Source organism: Cibotium barometz, chromosome 15, assembly GCF_041138505.1.
Source record: "Cibotium barometz isolate CiBa-2024 chromosome 15, ASM4113850v1, whole genome shotgun sequence".
NCBI lineage: Eukaryota > Viridiplantae > Streptophyta > Polypodiopsida > Cyatheales > Cibotiaceae > Cibotium > Cibotium barometz.
In genome coordinates this window covers 6,461,049-6,484,176 of record NC_141060.1, presented here as the reverse complement: position 1 = coordinate 6,484,176, position 23,128 = coordinate 6,461,049, and the positions used below count along the sequence as shown (strand labels likewise).

At 44.4% G+C, this 23,128-nt stretch overlaps 1 protein-coding gene across 5 annotated transcripts in view; it reads left to right on the top strand.

The window, feature by feature from the left end:
• LOC147630901 (nicotinamide adenine dinucleotide transporter 1, chloroplastic-like) overlaps positions 1-23,128 on the top strand; it is a 117,810-nt gene that overhangs the window by 46,214 nt on the left and 48,468 nt on the right. For all 5 annotated transcript variants that reach the window (XM_086809275.1, XM_086809273.1, XM_086809276.1 and 2 more), the window contains one exon: positions 10,536-10,599. In XM_086809275.1, the coding sequence (XP_086665401.1) occupies positions 10,536-10,599 (64 nt within the window). The remainder of the gene's footprint in view (positions 1-10,535; positions 10,600-23,128) is intronic.

Below are 23,128 nucleotides of genomic sequence, written 5' to 3'. Positions count from 1 at the left end.
CTCTTGTCACAGCACAAAGTCTCCACAGATACAAAACAGCTCCTGAAAGTGATCGTCAAGTTAAGTAGCTAGAGATAGGCCCTCTTTGAGTGTAGAAAACTCCTATGGGAAGCAAAACGCAGCCAAAACACTACTATCCAGCAAAAAAAATAAAATAAAATCACTCCACTGCCAACAGAAGGCAAGGAACATGAAGAAACTGGGAAACTGTGTAGGCCAGGAACAAAACACAGGTATAGATGCTCCAAAAAATCAGCAAAATGCTGACTGAAATCAGAAATTCAGAATCCTCCTCAAGTACCTAACTGCCTCCAAAAAGCCACAATCCAAACAAGAAACCCCCTCTGCAATTATGTGTGTCCACTGGAGAAGAAAACGCAGCCAAACAAGGGGCTACAAACCTGAAAATTTAGGTCAACCAGTGTCCACACCTCCCATGAGGAAAAATGCTGAAGAGAAGGTACCTTCGGGTCCAACAGATGAAGCCCATGTGAAGGTAGAGCTACTAGCAAGATCAGTTCAGAAAAAACGCAGCAACCATGGCTGCAAATCTGAAAACGTAGAGGTATTCAGGGCAGTAGAAAGGACTGAATCTGGAAACGCAGAAGAAATAGGTACACCCAAGCCTCAAATCAGCAAATCAGCATCATCAGAAACCTGTAGAAGAAAAAAACGCAGCAAATATGCTGCTGCTGGCTTGTACAAAACAGGCGACCAGCACTACAGGGGGGGTATGAATGCTGAGAACTGCTGTAGACAGCCACTTGCAGAAAAACGCAGCAAACTATGTGCTACTGCCCTGAAAAACAGTGCAGAAAACATGTGTTCTCAGAGGTCAAACTGATGAAGAAGGACCGCGGGCTTTTGAGAAGAAACGCCTGGAAGAGGCAGGCGACCAGCAGCACTTCTGAGAAAAAAAAACGCAGATCTGTCCACCTTGCTGAAAACGCAAAAACTCAAGAGGGAGAGGAGGGAGCATCCAACATTGAAGATCACCAGCGCTGTGATACCATGATAGAATGTGCATGGAAGAAGGGAAAGTTGAAACACAAGAGAGAGAGTGAGAGAGAGTGAGAGAGAGATGGAGAGGAAACACAGGTGAGAACCTGCTCTCAATATCATCATCCAAAGGAATACATGTCCCAAGCAAGAGGGGAGAAAACCTTGTATGTGAGGGACTGTAGCAAACAATGCTAAGCAAGTAGTGAGAAATGAGGGAGGCAAGCCAGTTATATATATGCCCATGAGTAGGCAGCCGACTGGTGATAAAAAACCTCCACGACAAGGAAAATACCCAAGACTCCATAATATGGGGAATAATGTGGGAAAATATATGTGAGGGGTGACTAGCCCCTCTGACTAACATGGTCAGTCCTAGAGGCTAAAATAGGACACCAAACAAGAAGCCAACGAGAAGGAGATGATGTCTAACAGATACCGTCTAGTACGTTGATCAAGAACCAACTCGGGTTCCATAGGAATATACCTAGTCATGTCCTCGAGGTTAGGGGTCTCCTCTATTGGCACAATCTCATCACCTTCACTCAGATATTTTTGAAACGATTGACATGAAAACACATGGTGAATTTTGATTGTAGGAGGTAGGGTCAATCGTTAAGCTACATCACTTACCTTCTTTGTGATCTTATAAGGACCACAATCTCGAAAAGAGAACTTGTATGCTTACCAATCCTCCTCGTCTTAGAATCTTGTGAGACTCCTACGGGACTCTAAGGTACACCCACATGCCCTCCTGTAAGAATGGGGTATGTTGTTGGTTAGGGTAATACCGAGCATGATCCTAAGCACTCTTTACCTTCACGCAGACTGTCATGTGCATCCGTTAATCCCTGTCCGCCCTGCCTAAACAGCTTCCTATACAACATGAGGAGTAATTGGCTGATTTGGGGGCTGGTTTTCAGTACCCATAGGCTGTCCAATATGATATTTCTCCAGTGATACAGCGCAGATACAACATGAGTAGTAATAGGCTGATTTGGGGACTGGTTTTCAGTACCCATAGGCTGTCCAATATGATATTTCTCTAGTGATACAGCGCAGATATTGGCATAGACTTTGGCACTCACACAGAAGGAGCCAGATCTCTCATTTCTTTTGGTTATTCTTACATGGTGGTCTCCCCACCAATCAGTGGAGATCGGTTTTCGGTGTAGCACCTTCCTCTCCTAGGTGTGCGGCAGATTCTGAGATTGTACAACATTGTTTATGGGGATGCAGCACTACATAGCAGATTTGGGGTTCTGTAGCCCAACTTATGGGCAAATTGAGTGGCCGAGCCATGCATGTGACTTGGGGGGCAGTTGCCTGGCTCTCCTAGTCCGGTCCGTAGCTTTTTTATGAGGGCAGTGGTACAGATTCTACTATTTTCATTCGCAGAGGTACTTCCTAGCATGGTTTATCGCAGGATGTTCCTCACTTTGATTATACACCCCCCAGACAGAGGATTGACACCAGTTGGGAGATTATTGCCAGTATTACAACATGGCAGATCTGGAGAGCTAGATGCACAGAGGCTATCGAGGGTGTCCAGATTTTCGGGTCTCAGTGCATTAGTACTATATGGGGTGATATCATCCATACTCTTATGGCTACTTGGGCTCGCATTCAGGGGCCCTCTCGTTCTGCACAAGCGAAGCGCATGGTATTTATACGGGAGTGGGACCATGGCATCTTCTTTTCCTCTAGTACCACAGGTCTTACATGGCATCGTGATGCTCCTCAGTGGTTGAAATCACCTTACATATTGGGGTGATTCTATTCTTTTCCGGCTTATAGCTGTGATTGTTGTATGTTTTTCTCATACTTAATAGAAGTCTCTTTCTGGAAAAAAAAATGCATTTCTTGCGGTTGGTTTGATGTTCCATCTATGCCCAAGGAGATCAGCCCCTCAAAACATATCATGTGGACCATTTTCAAAGTGTTTGCTAAACTCTGCAAGTGGTTGTGCTGAATTTTCAGCAAATACATCTCTACTTTCAAAAATCCTTTGTGTGCATGGATTGTAGAGATGGTATTCCTTGCTGCCACTATTGTAGCCCACAAATATGCAGTTGACTGCCTTGTCATCTAACTTGCCTCTAAGCTGTGAAGGCACATGAGCTTATGCAACGCAACCAAAAATCTAGAGATAGTCAACCGTAGGTTTCCTATCATACCAGGCCTCAAAAGGAGTGATGGACTTTAAAGCCTTCGTAGGACATCTGTTCAAAACATGTATATCACACATAATTGCCTCCATCTAGAATTTTTGAGGTAGATTCTTGCCCTTAACCATACAACTTGCCATCTCCATCAATGACATGTTCTTCCTTTCTGCTATATCATTTTGCTGTGGTGTGTAAGGCAAAGTACATTGATGCTTTATGTCTCTTTCTGCAAATATGCCTTAAATGCATTTGACATGCACCCCCCCCTCCCCTTTCGATCTGAGCGGAGGGTTTGTACTTTGCAACCTATCTCATTTTCATCTTTAGCAACAAAATGCTGAAAACACATGAAGACTTCAGACTTTGTCCTCAAAGGGTAAACCCAATGAAAGATCCCTGTCCCCTCCGCGCAACGAACTCGGGGGTGCTAGCAGCGGAAGTAGCACTTCTTGCGCAGGGCAGTGCCTCTCACTCGGGGCCTCGCCCACGGATATCCGGACAAGAGACTGTTCCAAAACCGAACTCGGAAAAGTTTCCCTTGCCTAGAAAGCACGGGCGATTCCTCCAGGATATTTTTATTCTAATGTAGTCAAGAGCCTTAACTAACCAAACTGATCCGACCGAACCAGTAAGTCACATGGTTAGATCAAGGAAGAAACTTGCACTTGGATCATAGAGACCAACGCTTTTTTCCTCATCGAGAGGCATAGCCGTTGATTCTTTTCCATAGAACAAGACTATCCGGGATTTACTTCATCTATCGTACCATAACAGAATTGAGTCTCATTTTAGGGATCTATTAGTCTAGCCTAACCCCATTCAATCCCATGGGTTAGCCAACCGCCCAACCACTGTAGTGATAGGATCCATTTAGAAATTTGGTTATGTTTTGTTCCGGGTACCAGGGAAAAGAGTTCCCAGGTCCCCTAGCTGACATTTCATGCAAACTTCAAAATAGTCACACTACTTACACACCCAATATGAAATTGCCTGTTTCACAGATGCAGCTGTCTTTAAAACAATCTTTTAATGAAACCATAGTATCATTGATCATAATCCTCCAAAATATCCGGTTGAATTTTAATTTCCAATCATTCTTTCATCGGTGTACCTATGGCATCATTGGCAACTAGAACGCTCACCAGCTGTCCACTCAAGGGCCTTTTCAATAGTTCCTAGCTCATAGTACCCGGAAATATACACTTATAAAAATCGAGATGGACTCTCTATTGAAGATCAACAAGATCAACCAACAGATCCATATAAAAGAGCTATGGACTCATCCGTTGAAGACCAGCAAGGTCAATCAACCAGATCCATGTCCGAGTTCAGAAAGCAACTCTAACACCTTGTTCCATTTTCTTCGTGGACACACGCGTGGTTATCTTCGGCAACCCAGAGCCGGAGCACCGTATGGTCAGCACTCTCTAGGATCCTTCGTAGGTCACCTAGTGCTTCACTCATAGGCTGCTTCCTTGGTCTCTCATCCACCGTACAGAAGCTTACCATTTAAATCGAACCGAGGCTGGTCAAGACCTTGGCCGACCTAGCTACGCGAGACGTTCTTCGTTGATTCTCGGTCAGCTGTTGTAACTTTACACTTAGGTATCCACGACCTCATTCACAAGATGGTCAAAATGCTTCCCCAGCATTCTTCACATAAAACAATCATTTAAAAACAGGTCATAAATACAGTTTCTAACGAACTCTCTTCTTTCCACATTGTTCCACATCATTTCTCATTATTCCACATTCTTCTACATCAATTCACGTTACTTATTCCACATCGAGTCATATGTATTCTCATCGTCTTCATCCATTCTCATTCAATCATATTATATTATATCCCATCACATCTATCCACATCTATCCTCATCACATCTCATCCATTCTCATCTACCTATATCTACATCACATTACATCACATCCATTCACATCACCTCTCATCCATTCACAACTACCCCGATCCACATCACATCACATCACATTTGCATTTCATTCATTCACATCTATATCGATTCACATCACACCACATCACATCCATCTCACATCACATCACATCTCATCCATTCACATCTATTTACATCACATCCACATCTATCCTCATCTTATCTCATTCATTCCATCCACATCCATCCATATCCCATCACATCCATACACATTCCATCTCATTCATCCATATCCATCCAATCATTCACATGCACGTCTATCCACATCCATCCATACATTCACATTCACATCCACATATATTCACATCACATCACATTTCATCCACATCTCATCACATTCACATCCACATCCCTTTATATCACATCACTTCTCATTCACATCCACATCCATTTACATCACATCACATCTTATCACATCCACATCCACATTCATTTGCATCACACCACATCTTATCACATCCATATCCACATTCATTTATATCACATCACATCCTATCACATCCACATCCATATCCATTTACATCACATCACATCTTATCACATCCATATCTACATTCATTTACATCACATCACATCCTTTCACATATCCTCACATTGCATTCTTATCTCTTCATTCACATCCATATCCACATCCACATCCATTTACATTACATCACATCCATATCCACATTCATTTACATCACATCACATCCTTGCACATATCCTCACATTGCATTCTCATCTCTTCATTCACATCCACATTCACATCTATTTATATTACATCACATCCTTTCACATATCCTCACATCTCATTCTTCTCTCTTCATTCACATCACCTCTCATCCATTTACAACAGCGGCATATAATGGAAGCCCGAATACATTGGTTTTGAAGGTACTATCAATTGCCCATGAGTTAGAATCGCATTGCCATGTCTAGCATCCACTTGTCTTAAATTATTATGATGAATGGCTTGTCCTTATCATCCTCAGCATGGGGATTATAAGGTTGACAATACAAAATCTGTATATATGCAAAGAAATGTAAGCATATTGGTAAATCATGTCCTACCTTTCACATGGTTAAAAGTTAGACATCAAACCTTCCCTTGTGTTTTAGAATGCAAGCCTCCATGTACGTAGAAGTCCAGTCATCTTTCGAGAGATTGTCTGCATTCGTGCAAGAAGTTAAAACTTGGCACATCTTTATACTTTGTTTGCATTAATCGTAGCTCCATATTACCTTGTTGGTGTATCTGGTAAGACATCATGGAGACCTCCTTCGGAATCATAAAAAATATGTAAATAGTTTGATCAAGAAGAGAAGCATGTTCTTTATGCAATCTCTCTTTTGACATGGACATCTTTGCTACATATCGAGCGCTACCCACATCAAATAGATCCTCCATGCAACACTCAAAAACCTTTGGATGGACGGGTAAGTGATACAAATCTTCGCGCGTACCGGGAGCATGTCCTTTGTGGATGGGACTTAATGAAATGGAAGCTTTTTTTGTATCATTAAGAAACTCTACTCTTACTTTAAATGGACAGCCACATCTTTTTGATCTCCTCAATCTGTTTTGAGTTTCCAATCTATGTGGTTTTCCACCTCTATGGCATTCATAATCAACAACCACCTTGGATTGACCGTGGTTCTTGCTTGAGTGAAGCTTTACTAGCCTAACTTTGTGCTCGATCATTATCCCTATTAAAGCGTTGTCCACATGCACATTATCAATCCCTCCCTTATACACAACAAGCTGGGAAGGATAACTTTTAGGAAGTTGAGGACATGCATTCCTATCAAAGAAATTTTTTATGGCTAATTTGCAATCACAAGTATTGAGAAGTTCCTTCACATTTGAGATAGGGATTCCGTGCCGTCTGATGTCCACACACCATGTAGACTTTAATTTTTCAAGGGTGATCTCTATGCTATGATGATGCTCTCCATTTCGGGTTATATGACATAGTTGGATTATGCTTCCTCTATCCTCTATATTAGGGGAAGACTTTAAACAAAGACAAATAGAACCATCCTCATTCTGTCCTAAGCATAGGTTGTCTTTCATGTTCCTCCATTTTTTTAGATCAAGTATCCCTCGTGTATCACATGCCTTCAAAGTCTCCAAATCCATTGAAACATCTCCTTGAATTGCATTCATCATCAGATTATAACTCTTTTTATCAAAAGAGTAGTATGTACCGGAAAGATAAAGAAGTGGATCGAGTGGAGCAAAAGGTGACTTTGGATCTTGCGCCCGCTCTTCATCATAGTCTTCATCGCTTGTTGAAAAAACTTGACGCAAAAAAACTTGACGCATTCTCCAAGTCTTCATGCGATTGTAAGCTGTCACTAGGATCATATTCGAGCGCTCCATTCTAGTGTAAGAGAGATCAAGCAAGGAATAAATAACGGTGGAAGAAAGAGGTGGGTGATTTGGGTGCAAACTATCCTTGTGAGGAATAATACGAGAGATAAATTGGTTTGTAAACTATGAAAGAGTGAAACTAGGTATTAACTGAAACTAGTGCATAAACTAGGGAGGTGGTGAGGAAACTTGGAAGTTGGCAAACTTAGTGGTAAACTAGGAGAGAGAGTAAACTAAGGTTACAAACGTGAAACCATGGGTGAATGACACACCATAACCAACTATATTCTCCTCATATCTTCCTTGGAATTCGTGAATGTGGTTCCATCTAGTTTTTTTTCTGCCAGAAAGCCTTTTTTTTTGAATTTTTCTGACACCCCTAGTTTACATTTCCTAGTTTACATTCGCTAGTTTACATTTTTCATCAACGGTGGACAATTGCTGTGCTACATGATGTAGCATGAGGATTGTTGATCCCATCTGGTAGGGGTAATAAAGACCCCGTGGCACATAGTCACGATGGGCGGAGGGGCGTAGAGGCAGAGTAGGGGTGCTGCTGTGAGGGATCCATCGGAGAGGAAGGTTGAGGGGAGGGACCCGCCGGGGGCTTAGAGAGGTCGGCCGGCCTCTTTAAACACTAGGGGTCGGGGAGAATCTCGACGAGGGATTGGCCGCTATATTGGTGGGGCTGGAGGGGCCCGCTCCGGGACTGGATAGGGTGCACTACCAATGGGAAAATGGTGAGATAAATGCTCATAACGGTTCTCTGACAGAATCGAATCCCCTTGAGATCTGCCAGCTTGGCGCGCACGGTGCCGGCGCTTGGCTCTGGTGGTCATTTGGCAGCCCAAACCGTCCGCCACTCGTTGTCCGCCGCTGGGTCACCAGAAGTCGGGGCTTGGTGCTCTGCTACCTGAGAGCTTGCCTCTCTCTCTCTCTCTCTCTCTCTCTCTCTCCTCCTGGTGAGGGTCAGCACGAGAACTTGGGGAAGGAACCACTGGTGGCAGTCTCCTAGACTGCCACCGAGGGCAAGCTCTAGCTAAATGACCCATGTGTCTACAAATGAAGCATTGGCCTAGAAGTCTAGAATACTCCACGTAATGCTCTATGGGGTCGCGTCGGAGCCTAGGTATAGATATGCACTGCGGTACAGACTCCCGCAAGGCTACGCAGATACAGAGGGATGGGATCCCCGCTACCCTTGCGAGGGCCGAGGCAGCGGTTGGGGGGGGGGGTTGGGCTCCATCACTCTCCCAATGGCACCACCAATCACCGGGAGAATAGGAAGGTACTCCTTCCTAAGGCATGGGAAGCAAACTATCAGTGGGAAGCCTGAAATGCCAGCCAGTGGGTCAGACGTTGGATTGAAGCCGTGCTGGCACTGTGCAAAGAAGGCTTGCGCCGTACGCATTTCAAGGGGGCTCAGCTGCATGACCTGGTCTGATGCCGATGGTGAGTCGAACTCCACCTGGTCGTATCCGCGCCCCAGATGGTGAATATCGGTGATCTTAGCAGGTTCACCAATGAGGCTGGCTTGAAAAAGATCCCTGAGCTGTCCGCGCATAGGGCGGCTACCAACAATTTTGCAGACTAGGGTGGAGGCCTCAAGTGAGGCAACAATCATGGCAAGAGTCTGTAGATCCACTTCAGAGAAGGTAATGCAAGGAACGACGGTTTCAATCGGGGATGACGGAGCGGCTGCCATGGAGTCCTCGTGAGGGTGAAGACCAGAATAGGCCGAAGCTTCGCGTAAAAGCTGAGAACTCCGGAAGCAAGGGGCGGGTAGCGAAGCGAAGAAAGGGAGAAGGGGGGGGGTTGGGAGAGGGGGCGCAGAAGGCGAAGCGACTAAGGGGGGAAAGGCGGGGCGGGTGGGGGGGGGGAGGGGCGGGGCGTACAGTGGGTTTGGGGTAGGCTGTAGGCGAGAGGGGGGGAGCTTACAGGAGCTTGCTCACGATGTCATACTTGAACTTTATGAAAGCCCCAAATTTCTGTATGCAATTGGGCTGTTATGTGCGCTAACTGCACAAAAATCCAAAAACCCCCAAATTTTTGTGTATCCTGCAGCTTCAATTTTGCAATTAAGCAAAAATTGTCAAAAAGCCCCAAATTTTACAAATTACCTATGCACAGCAGGTACGAATGCTTTTTATTCAGGTACAACAAGTACAATAGGTGCAGCAATAGGTACAACAGGTACATCAGCAAGTACAACAGGTTTGATAGCTTGTAATTCCAATTGTCCTGACTTTCTTGCATGATACCAGCAGCCTGCTCGTCTGATTATTTAGAGTGCATGACACCTAGATAAGTGCATAATTATTCTTGTTTTTTGTAAGTTGAGCTGGATGGGTTAGTGACTTTTCTGCATGACAGATGGATACTTTTTGGATGGTTTTCCCAGTGGTGTCAGTTGAGTAGACTCGATAATTTCAAGTATGCTGCAAATGTCCTAGGTGTACACCTCTATGTCTGCAAATGTTCACAGGTGGAGAGAAGACACTTTTCATTGCAGAAGGAAATTACATTTTGGCTGGCCTTCTTTTTGTTTTAAATAGAGGCTGCTCTCTTGCTCCGCTGGGCAATTGGACACGTAGCAGATTGTATCATACCTTATATTGTTTGCTTGCTATTCGGGATCAGTTGTTATTAAGAATGAATGTTTTTCTGTTGATGCTATTTGTTTGCTTCCTGATAGCTACCTCTCTAGGCGAGGCAATATTTGGACCCAGGCCCTCTTTTTTGAAGCCTGGCGCTGTATAGCCCCATGCTTATGCATACTTGAGATTGACGCCATATACGTTCCAATTGCACAGGCACTTATCTCTGCATATATTTTTCTTTGCTTCCTACATCTCTAAGCTTTGGACTCGGTCCCTCTTTTTTGAAGCCTGGGGCTGTATAGCAGAGGGGTAAAGCCCATGCTTATGCATTCTTGCGATTGAATATCTGCACAGGCACTTATCTCTGTATATAGTTTGATAGAAACAAATCAATATGTATTTGATTGTTGGCTGAATGTTGAGAATTTGCATCATTAATCAAAATGCTTGTGATGTACAATTGCAGGTTTACTTCACAGTCTATGGCCATTTGAAAAGCCGCTTGGAAACAGAACATGTTCTAACTGATCGTAAGTGGCTTTATGATTTTTTAAGGACATGCATTCTTGTAAGGTTCATCTGTTTTTGGCTTCTTTTGGGAATGGTTTGATTGGAAGGCAACACCATTGTTCTCTTGTCTGTGACTCTGTTGCTTGGGTGTCAAAGACTACTTTTCCTATTGAGAAGAGAAGGTTGTGGCGTTGTTGTATGGTGAAACTAAAGCACATCAATGCTGGATCTGCCTATATAAGATCCTATACAGAACACATATGCATAAAAATACGTTAACAGTTTGGTATTAAACGAGCTAGGTGTTAGTGTTGCAACAGAAGGGTAGAGTAGTCACTGGTACCATGCACTACTTGGTGGCAGAACCTCGGTCGACTATGAAGCAGCCCCTTCTCTCTCGAGTAACTTATGCAAGGCAAATCACAAACAAAAACCAACATAGACAGCTCACCACCCAACCATAGCTTCAAGAGCACCCTTGAGCTATGAGACCAGACCAACACTGCGACCATACTCTACGGGAAAACCCCGGCATCCCATATCACTGGAGCCTACCCATCCAAGTGTGTGGCTAGAGCCATGGCCAAGGACTTGCTTGGGTCTTGATCTCCTAGGGAGCCCTCCCTAGTGGGCATGTGCACTTATGACTTATAAAGGCTTGGGCTAATAATAAAGTAGAATAGCACACTTCTTAATTAACTATAATTCATTATAGCTTTTCACATCAACCCTTGCCAATAAGTGCCCATAAGTCACTTATATCCTATGCATTCCGCCCTAGGTAAAAGCCTAGCATCGAAATACAAGCCAGCCAGGTTTTGACCTTTGGGCCCATAACACACTCTTGAGCTCATTAGGGATGAGGCTGGTCGGTCACTTGGTGCATCTCGTTATATGCAGTGGTCATGATGGGCATACACAGTTCTTGCTTGGAAGACCTTTAAGAGTCTTCCGGAGGATCGGAGAGCTGCATCCATTCAGCATCTTAGGGGCTCTCGCATTCGTATTGATCAGATTGATGTAGCTATTCCGCATGAGTGGCTTTTTGGGACCTTTCATGGAGACTATCATCCGAGTTGGCTGGGAGTTTTTTCGAGGATAGGCATACCTCTGCAGGTCATTGCTCTCCCGGGCCAGAAGGCTACAGATTGCATCATTTACTCTATCATGCTTGGAGGGAGATTGAGGAGATGTAGTATGGAGGAGATCATCCCAGATACTAGGCTTAGTCCAGTGAGGATTGTTGGTCGTTCGGGGAAGCATTGGTTCATTGACCCTTCTCCTCAGATAGTGACTCATGGCTCTTGGTGTTTGTGGTTATATGGTGGCAGTCCTATCAGATATCTTCAGTGGGATCCAGGAGAGGGGGAGTGGATTGATGCCTTCGATGCTTTGAAAAGGCTTCCTTTCTTCAGTTTCACCGTCCGGAATGCCAGGCTTCTCCTCACTCGACAGATGCATAGGATCCCTACTCTCAGGCCTCATTGGGAGAGCTATGATATTTCTCCAGTGATACAGCGCAGATATTGGCATAGACTGGCACTCATACAGAAGGAGCTAGATCTCTCATTTCTTTTGGTTATTCTTACATGGTCTCTCCCCACCAATCAATGGAGATCGGTTTTTGGTGTAGCACCTTCCTGTCCTAGGTGTGCGGCAGATTCTAAGACTGTACAACATTGTTTATGGGGATGCAGCACTGCACAACAGATTTGGGGTTTTGTAGTCCAACTTATGGACAAATTGAATGGCCGAGCCATGCATGTGACTTGGGGGGTAGTTGGTTGGCTCTCCCAATCCGGTCCGCGGCTATTTTATGAGGGCAGTGGTACAAATTTTGCTATTTTCATTCGTAGAGGTATTGCCCAGCATGGTTTATTGCAGGATGTTCCTCACTCTGATTATACACCCCCAGATAGAGGATTGTCACCAGTTGGGAGATTGTTGCCAGTATTACAGCATGGCAGATTTGGAGAGCTAGATGCACGGAGGCTATCGAGGGTGTCTAGATTTTTGGGTCTCAGTGCATTAGTACTATATGGGGTGATATCATTCATACTCTTATGGCTACTTGGGCTCGCATTCAGGGGCCCTCTCGTTCTGCACAAGCGAAGCGCGTGATATTTATGCGGGAGTGGGACCATGGCATCTTCTTTTCCTCTAGTACCATAGGTCTTACATGGCATCATGATGCTCCTCAGTGGTTGAAATCACCTTACATATTGGGGTGATTCTATTCTTTTCCGGCTTATAGCTATGATTGTTGTATGTTTTTTTCATACTTAATAGAAGTCTCTTTTTGAAAAAAAAAAAAACACGTATGCAAAAAACCTCCTTTGTTATTCACCAAGCAAACTAGTTGGTAAATATCAAACCGATTAATTTACTTACATGAACTGAGCAAGATGCAAAACAACTTCCAAGTTCTGTGTGGGAACAAATCTCATTCATGATTCAAGAGCGATCATAATAAGCATGGTCATTCAACTTATCTATACACCTTGCCCAAGCGCCAATGCCCCATATTATTGATACTAACTAAGTGGCCTCCGGCAAGTGATAGATTATTGAGACATTACCACTTCTCTAGTCATGCAAATGGTCCATGCCTCTCACAGAATAACCTCTGCTTTGCCAGCCTCAATCTGGTAGGCGTTGTGATGAAACTTTCAGCTGACCAATGGCAATCCATATGGAATGAGACATATGCATTTGTAAGTATGTGGCCCCCTTGCAGAACACCTGTGCTGCCTATGTGCTAGGGTTTTTAGAGATAGAAAAGAGTGTGGCAGTGTCACGTGCACCCTGCATTGGGGTACACAGTGACACACTGGCATGATCATCAGTGCAACATTTTGTACAGTAGTAGTACCTTTTTATAGGCATATTTGTCGTATTCCGTGACCCCATTGTAAGGCTTCAGTCCAAGGACAATCCAGCACGAGCTATGCAGGTGAGTCTCCGAGCCATAGAGGTCAGTCCTCTTAACCCACTTGGAGAATTCATCAGATGAACGCATGTAGAAGTCTAGCCTTGGCAGTAGGTATGTATTAGATTCATAAACATAAGCATTGCATGCCTATGGGCCAGCCAAAGGACTGGGCCCTTGGCTTCATCAGCCTGTCCAAGAGCTGTTCACAGCCCTGTGCAGCAGTATGGGCCAGCCGACAGACATCTGGAGCATTCATACACCAGTTGGCCAGCATTTACAACAGGCCGACAGCACAATGATAGTTAGTCTCCAGTCGGCTAGGTCTATAGCACTCGAGCAACATGGAAACACGTAGTCTTTTCAAGCTCTAGCATTAAATGCCACTTTATAGCATTAAATGCTATTTAATAGGATTTTTTTGTCCAATATGATACTGGCCGACAGCTTCTGCTGGCCAACTAGCATCATGAGGATATATAAAAGCAAGTGCATCAGTCTTCATTATTCATTCAGTCTTCAGCAAAATTCAGTAGCATATATTTATCCTACTCTCTCCAAGCAAACATTGAAGTACCTCTTCAGCATTCAGCCAACATATCTGCAGTCCTACTGCTATCTAGACTTGTATAAGTGGCCCGAAGAGTCTTCTGCAGTGCCTCGGATTGGTGGATAGTCAGCTGACGTACGGTCTTCCTCGTCCTTGCATTGGGCATTTATATCGCTTGTTTTCTCAAGCATTGTACAACATTCTCCAAAGAATAATATAAGCAAATACTCCTACTTGCAAGGGGGGCCCTTTAGTGGCTATTTGGGACCCAATAAGGTGTCATTTACTTCACTCTCTCATTCTTCTCTCTCTAATCTGCGAATTTGGATGCTAAAGATTCTCACCACATAAAGATATAAAGAAGGCCCTGTTGTGTGTTATCACGATCAACCTCAGTGCATGTAACATTGGTATCAGAGCACCAAGTTGGTGACCCAACTCGGCTACCTAAAGAAGTGAGAGCATCTGGTGGATGGTAATGCTGCGGTCTGGAAAAAACACCCATGTCTCCACCATGTCGTGAGAAACATCACATCAAGAAGAAAGTTAGCAGGAAGTTATGGAGGCACAAAGCTTCCAACATGACACCAACAAAAATTACGCTTCCGCCAAGCATAGAAGAGCTCCTGAGAATAATGGTGAAGCAAATAAATTCTCTGAAGATGCAGCTTGCTGTAGAAAAAGAGAAGCCCAAAGAAGTGTTGAAAGATGTGATCTACATTAGCTGTAGGCACTCTACCTTAGGGTGGTGGTTTTAATACCTACAAGCCATAAGACTATGATTTCATTATTCATAGTGGTTCAAGGTGACCTTAGACTTCTTAGGCACCTTTTGGTTGTGTGATGAAGGTTGATCTAGTGGAGGCAAGTGGCAAGCCCACTTGTTCTAGGTGCCTCCCCTTGGCTAGGTGTATAAATACCCCCTTGCCCTATGTGGGCAGACACTTCTTCGTTGTAGCCTTTGTGTGTATTCCTTTGGGAGAGCAATATAGAAGTGAGTCTTTGTGGCAATAAGACTCTTGTCATTGTCTCTTTTTTATGCAAGTATTATTTCATTTGTGAGTGGTCCTCTATGCTAGAGACAAGCCATCTATGCTTGCTCTCTTGTGCAATAGATTGGGAATACTCCTTGCTAATTAGTGTGTTGTCTATTTGAGTATATAACCTCTTGTTAATCAAGTAGACTAATGTTGATGTTTAGCTTTATCTTATGATGATTGCTAACCAATCTTTTATCATGGTATCAGAGCGACTTTCCTACGCCTTAATTTCATGTGTCGGAATCATGGGTGAAGTAGTGGGATGTTTTGCTAACCTTCTTTGTGAAGATTTTTGTTATTTATAACTAACCTCTTTGTGAGTTGAGCTTGTTATTTTTCTTGTGGGAAGATTTAGCAAGTTAATTTGTTATGGGAATAGTATTTCTTCATTTCTCTACTAATCTCCATTTTGAGTGGCACATGTTTGAATTAGGGAAACCTTGTGTATGTTGGAAGTTATACTAATTCTCATTTTCATTGAACTAATCTCTTAATCATTGATTAGTGGCAAATCAATAAGGTTGAGAAAGAAAGAAAGATATATTAACGTCTGCGAAAGGCCAAAGTGGCCTATGAGACCAAAACATAGTACACAGCTGATGGTGTCTCATCAAAAGTAAGACAAAAAGGACTAAAAAAGTCCTAAAATAGTCCTAAACAGCTATGAAAGGAAAATACTCCTACTGAGGTACAACAAAAGTGTATAATATCTACAACTAGCATAAGACTGGTGTAATCTGCTCATCTCATTATCTCTCTCATGGGGTGCTGTAAGATAGAGAGACTAAAGTGGCAGGGCAGTCGTCTCCTATGGCGGGTGATGATGGTCTAATCCACCGGTGATGAAGCGGCCGTGGATGAGGTCTTGGTAAGCGTGGGCGTCTCGCTCGACAAAGTGCTATGGCTCTGTGAAGGGTGACTCCTCTTGAAGGACGTTTTGCTCTCCGAGGGGGTAGTGGAGGTCCTGGTCGTATCTGCCGGGGTGGTCCTGGCCCTGAAAAAATTTGTCATGGCTCGTTTTGGTGGGGTGGATCTTGGTGTGCTGTCCTGGCTCGTAGGAGAGCCTCTCGATGGCATCTGAGCTCCAATAAGAAAAGCCCCAAACACCTATGATCCTCAAACTCCATCACGTCGTAATGGTCCAAAACCCTCTTGGAAGAGACACCAGTATCTCCCTCGTATCTCATAGTACACAGTACATCGGCATATGTAGTGCTCCTCTGACTCCGCTTCCTGGTGACATAGCTGACAAATGCGGTCTTCTGGCTTCATCCCCTCGTATCTGCCAGTCTCTACCCTTAGCTGATGTGATGAAGTGCGGATCTGTCCAATGGCACTATGAATGCAGTGTGAGAGATGGGTGTCCATATATGTAGACCGTGTCACAAAGCCATCTGGGGAGAGATGTAGAAAATGGTCCCGATAGTGGGCCATCTTCGTGCCTAGTGGTGGTGGTTTGGGGGGGGGGGCGGGGGGGGGCTGAACCATGTCCTTTCTGCATCTAGCCTCACGATGTCCATCCTGATCACCCTATTCTGCTCAGAGCAACTAAGGTCCAAGAAGGGGCAGTCCAGGCTGTAATCAAATGGAGGGAGTGCATCAATCGTCATGCCATGTAATCTCAGCGAGGTACACATCTAGGTGTACCAACATCGTGTATCGCCGTCTGCTGCTAACTGCGTGGAAGAGATAAGTGCTAGGTGTGGGTATCTTTGTTTGGGGAGCTCTCATATCCTCTGCAAAAATGTCACTGATTGGAACAGGGCTTCGGTAACCACTGGTGCGGCTCCTATCTCTGCTCTGACAATCTGATGAGGTACCGATGGTTTGCTCCGAATCATGCGTGCGATCATAGTCACTAGTGGTTTCTCTAGTACCTGCCATCCATCATAGAAATCTCTCTCTGGTCCGACCTGGCCGACAAGCGGCTCCCTCCTCGTGTGGTAGAGGCTGGGTCCCCATATGGGTGAGCCATATAAGAGTGTAGGCGTGACCAATGTGTCAAACAACCAGAGTTTGGTGCGCGGCTCCTAAAACTAAATGTAGGCACATTGTCTGTCTAGTGCCCCTAGGGCTGCATATCCACGTGCCAATCTAGCCTCTGCTGCCTGCCTCATGGAGAACTGTGATCCACTGAATGTGACTCCTAGGTACACATGATCTGGTGTACTCCTGATTCACTTCTAAAAGTGAACTGATGGTCGGATCTAGTCACCCAGGCCTGTGCGGTATTGAGGACCATAATCTTAGTCTTCCCAAGGTTCACTGTGAGGTCCCTATCTGCACAAAATGACTGCAAAGCATTCAAATGATGTTGCAAACCCTCAGGGGAGTCTGCAATAAGTACAATGTCATCGGCATATAGCAGTATGGGTATCCAAACCCCTACCAGACTGGCCCCTTGCCCCCCCCATCCTGTCAATGTAGTCGAATATCTCATCAATGTAAAGTCCAAAAAGGGTGGGTGACAATGGCCCAGTGGGCATCCCTGCTTCACCCCAATGGTGCTAGTCACTGTATCCGACATGCCTCCGGGATCCGTACTCTGCCTATCACCGCCTCATTTATTACATTAATGCCCCACTGCATCTCCTCGGGAACACCAATGTCATGCAATCTCCTCATGAGTGGCACGTGGCACCATGTCAAAGGCTTTGCGGAAGTCCACAAAGCAGAAATATATCCTCTTGCCCCGTGTGCTCGTCCCTCCTCAATGAGATCCCTGAGGGTAAATATACGATCCAAAGTCGTGAAACCTCGTCTGAAACCTGCCTGCCCAGGTGCTCTGAGTCCATGTGTCTCAGCCCATCTACTCAGCTCTCGATCCAAAATAGATCCGAATATCTTGGCCAAGCAATGGCCAATCATGATGGTCCTGTAGTTCCGTGGTATCATGGGGTCACCACTCTTAAATAGAGGTACAATAGTATGTGCCGACCAACTGTTTGGGAAACCTTCACAAATGGCCCTGTTAAACATGTGTACTAGCAGTGGTGCCAATACATCTCTGGCATGTGAAAAATGTTCTGCCCCACCAGACCATCTTGGTCTTGGGCTCTTCCATTACGTAGTCTGTCAATAGCATCCAAAACCATCCGAATGGTGACAAGAGTACTATGATCCGGGCGAGTCGCTGATGGATGAGGGATGGGGGCTTCCCTGGTACTTCATATAAAGTTCTTGCATATTCATGCCATGCCTCAGGTGCTGTGATAGGTGTGGGTGGCTGTCGCTCATGGAGCCCTCTTGCTGTCGTGCCCCAAAAATAGTTGGCAGCCCGGAATGCAAGGAAACATGTATGGGGGCATGCAGCCCAGTATGCATAGTGGTATGTTTGGAAACATGGCTGGAATGTATGGAATGCCAGGTGTAGGAACTGGTAATGTTGACCCTATGATGGGCATGAATGCCGGGGGTAGCTATCTTGTGAAGCCACTTCCTTATGATAATCTAACGCCTATGGGTAAGGCGAAGGATTATAAGGAAGGGGGAGCTGCAGTGAAATTTGACACGTTCAGTGGCGCCAAAGATAAGCTAAAAGCAACTACCTTTTTACAGCAGTCTGACGTTGCTTTTTTTTGTGGTAATTACACGGAATCCTCTAAGGTGAGAAAAGCTGCGACTTTTCTCAAGGGCAATGCATTGCAGTGGTGGTCCACTCTTCTTTTACAGGACATAGCACCATCTTCTTGGGTACAATTTAAGCAGGTGTTCTCTTCCGTATGGCTCACATCTACTTTTGAGGTGGATGTAATGACAGCATGGCACAAGTTGGATGCATCAAAATGTGAAAATCTTGAGGATTATAATAAGAAGTTTTGGGAAGCTTTACTCCCAGTTACTTCCTATCGTGCAGTGTCTTTGTATGAGCAGGTGGAGAAGTATTGCTGTGGGCTGCCCAAGGGAGTGCGTGACTATTGCATAAAGACTCGAGTAACAAATATGTCGCAAATGATAGAGAATGCTATGATGGCAAATGTGTTACTCACTGGGGTCTCATCTGGATTTAAAGGAAGTAAAAGCTCAAGCAAGAAATCTGAAAAGTCAGGGCATGCTTCGCGTGATGCAAAAGGGTCTACAAAGAAGCGGTATAAGAAGTTACCAGTGCCCAAGAGAACTCTTGAGGAGAGACAGGCTTTGATGGATGCTCGGAAATGTTTTTACTGTATAGAGGAGGGACATATGTCCTTTAATTGTCCCAAGCGTAAGTCCCAAAAGGACGCTGACACTAAAGGGGAGCCCAAGTCTAAGAAACCAAAACCTTCTGCAGGGTTAGTTCTTGATCTTGTTGGGGAACAGCCAGGTGGTGAAGAGACTGAGTTGTGCAAGGCATGGGGCAAAGTGAGAGATCAAAATGCATTGATTTTCTTTGACACAGGTGCTAGAGCCAACTTTATTGCACCGGATTTGGCTGGCCAATTGGGGATTCGTGCAGAGGAGATGGGACCTTTGTATGAGGCTAATATGGCTTGTCTTGGGTATGCAGAACCCGTTACTCCTATTATTGGGAAGCTCAGGCTTCATGTGCAGGGTTATGTGGACAATGAGGAGTTCTTCATCATGCCACTTGATGGATGTGATGTTTTGTTGGGTATGCCATGGTGCATAGAGTACATGCGGTGGTGGATACATACAACAGGAAGATTACTTTGACTCATAGAGAGAAAGAGCATATTTTGGATGTAAAGCTTAAAGGGGAATTTGTTCCTATTGTATCAGCTTCGGCAATTTCATCAGTAATGAAAAAGCATCTTTCCGCGTACTTGATTTTTGTAAAGGATGCAAAAGATGATGAGTCTAAATCTAATTTGTCTATGCTAGATAAAGACAAGACTGATTTCTTGCGTGAGTTCCAAGATTGTTTTTCCGAGTCATTGCCAGGAGAACTTCCTCTGGAAAGGCCAGAAGATCATGCTATTGATCTAATTCCGGGGAGTACTCCACCAAATAGACCGCCGTACCGTGTTAGTGCAGCCCAACAAGAAGAAATTATGAGTCAGGTACAAGAGTTGTTGAATGAAGGGTTGATCCAGTCTAGCTCATCACCCTTTTGCTCACCTGTGCTCTTAGTGCAAAAGAAAGATGGTTCTTGGCGCATGTGTATAGATTACAGGGCGCTAAACAAGAATACCATCAAGAATCGATTTCCTATTCCGAGGATCGATGACATATTGGACCACTTACAGGGCTCCACAGTCTTTAGTCGGATAGACTTGAAAAGCGGGTATCATCAGATACGCATTAGACCCGAGGATGTGCATAAGACAGCATTTCGAAGCACTTTTGGGTTATATGAGTTCTTAGTTATTCCCTTTGGTTTGACAAATGCACCTGCCACATTTAACAGGATGATGGACAGGATTTTCCGGCCTCATAGAGCGTTTGTGGGCACATTCTTTGATGATATGATTGTGCATTCACACACTGAGGAGGAGCATAGGAAGCATTTGGGCATTGTGTTTGAAGAACTCCGGAAGCATAGGCTGGCCATTAATGGCAAGAAGAGTGAGTTTTTCTTGGAAGAGATACACTTCTTGGGGCATATTGTGTCTAAGCATGGAGTCCGTATGGATCCTTCGAAAGTGGAAGCAATTCTTAATTGGCCAGATTTGAGGACTGTGCATGATGTACGCAACTTTTTGGGATCGTGTTCCTATTACAGGCGGTACATACGGTATTTTGCTGAGATTGCTTCGCTCCTTCATGCCTTAACAAAGAAGGCAACTCCGTTTAGATGCGCTGATCAGGAAATTACAGCCTTTAAAAAGCTTAAAGAAAAGCTTACTTTGGATCCCGTATTGGTATTACCGGATCTCCGAAAGGCTTTTGTTGTCCAGTGTGATGCATGTGGAAACAGCATTGGGGGAGTTCTTATGCAGGAAGGACATGTGATAGCCTATGAGAGTCGTATATTACAGAATGCCGAGAAGCATTTGCTAGGTTTATGAGAAAGAGATGTTGGTTGTAATTCATGCTCTTTCTACATGGAAACACTATTTGCTTGGGGTTGATTTCACTGTGTAGACAGATCATCAGACCTTGCGATATTTCCTCACGCAAACTAAACTTTCTGAGAAACATATGCGATGGGCCAATTTTTTGTCTATGTTCCACTTCCAGATTGTGCATGTGGAAGGCAAAAAGAATGTTGTGGCAGATGCTTTGTCACGCAAGCCACAGGTCTCAGCAGTTTCACTTGCTTATCATCATGAGCTTGATGAGATGAAAGAGCAGTATGCCCATGATGAGGATTTTGGAAGGCTCTATGATCAGATGTCTTAGGGTCGGCGACATGATCATTATACTCTTAGAGATGGTTTTTTGTTGATGCATGGTAGATTGTGTGTTACCAGGCAATTACGACTCAAGGTTATGATTTAAAGTCATGCTCCACCGTATGCAGGTCATAGAGGTATTGACGCCACGATAAAAGCAGTTGAGACTTTCTTTTATTGGTTAACCTTGAGAAGAGATGTTGATGCTTTTGTTAGGCAATGCATCGTATGTCAGAAGGTGAAGTTTGACCGTCAAAAGACACGAGGGTTACTTCAGCCTTTACCTATTCCAGATAGACCATATGGGAGAGCATTGCCATGGATTTTATATATGATCTTCCAGGGACACAAACGGGAAATGATGGCATTTGGGCTATCATATGCAGGTTCAGTAAGCAGGCTCATTTCATTCCCGTGCGTAAGACGATCAAAGTTGATCATATGGTGAAGTTGTTCATGGCGAACATCTTCAAGTATCATGGCTTGCCTTCGTCTATCATCAATGACCGTGATCCACGGATGACGAGTTTATTCTGGAGAGGATTGTTTGACAACATGGGTACAACTCTCAAGTTTTCATCTTCGTTTCATCCATAAACAGATGGTCAATCGGAAGAGGCTAATTCTACAGTGTTAGATCTTCTTAGGTGTTATGTGTCAGAGCACAAGCAACAATGGGAAAAGTATCTTCCCTTGGTGGAGTTTGCTTATAACAACACTGTCCATACCTCGACGGGCAAGGCGCCTTTTGAGATTGTGGAAGGAGGGAAGAAGGTACCACCTATTTTGCACACAAAGGATAAGATCTTTGAGGCTGATCAGTATGTGGAGAACATGGATGAAGCTTATCGGAGAGTTAAGTTGGCACTCCAGAAAACTCAGCAAAAGCAAAAGAAATCAGCTTTGCGATTTGAAAAAGCTAGGCTCAAGAAGATGAAGGGTAAAGAGCGCTTATTCCCTAAGTAGAGCATGCGCTATTATGGACCTTTTCAGGTATTGGAAAAGATTGGTGAGGTGGCCTATCGCTTGAAGCTACCAGATCACTGGAGGATTCACAATGCATTTCATGTAAGTCTACTTAGACCTTTTCATGGGGATGTGCCTGAGGATGTATTAGATGAGGCTCAGCCGGAAGTTGAGGAACTTGATGAAGTTCTTATTCTAGAGCAGATACTGGCACATAAGGAAAGAAAGGTACGAGGTAAAGTTTCCCGTCGCTATCTTGTGAAGTTCAAGAACTATTCACCGATGGATGCGAAGTGGATGGAGGAAGGTGACTTAACAGATTCACCACAGGTTTTGCAGCTTTATCTCGATGCCTTTGAGTTGGAGCCGACTCTTGTTACGGCTCATTTAGGTTCAGCAGAGCATGGGTCTGAAGCATTGCCTGATGCTCAAGAGGGGGGTAACATCTCCACTCCCTTGATACAGACAGGCTCAGATGACATCTAGAGGTCGCTTGGTGTAGCTTTTGTCTCACCGGAAGGTACTGATGGGCTGACAGTACGTCTGTTTATGGGACTTCTATGATATATGTGTACTAGTCACATTGGATGTTGTGGTTGTGTATGGTTCATAGTGGTATACAACTTGGACTACTACTCCACCAATTGGTTTGCAGTGAATGTTGCTACATATGCATGATGGCTTAGAGAGATTGGGACGCTGATCTTGCCATATTGTATATTTCACTTTGGATATTTTGATGTATCACCAGATTGCAATCGAGGACGCTTGCCATGTTTCAAGAGGGGG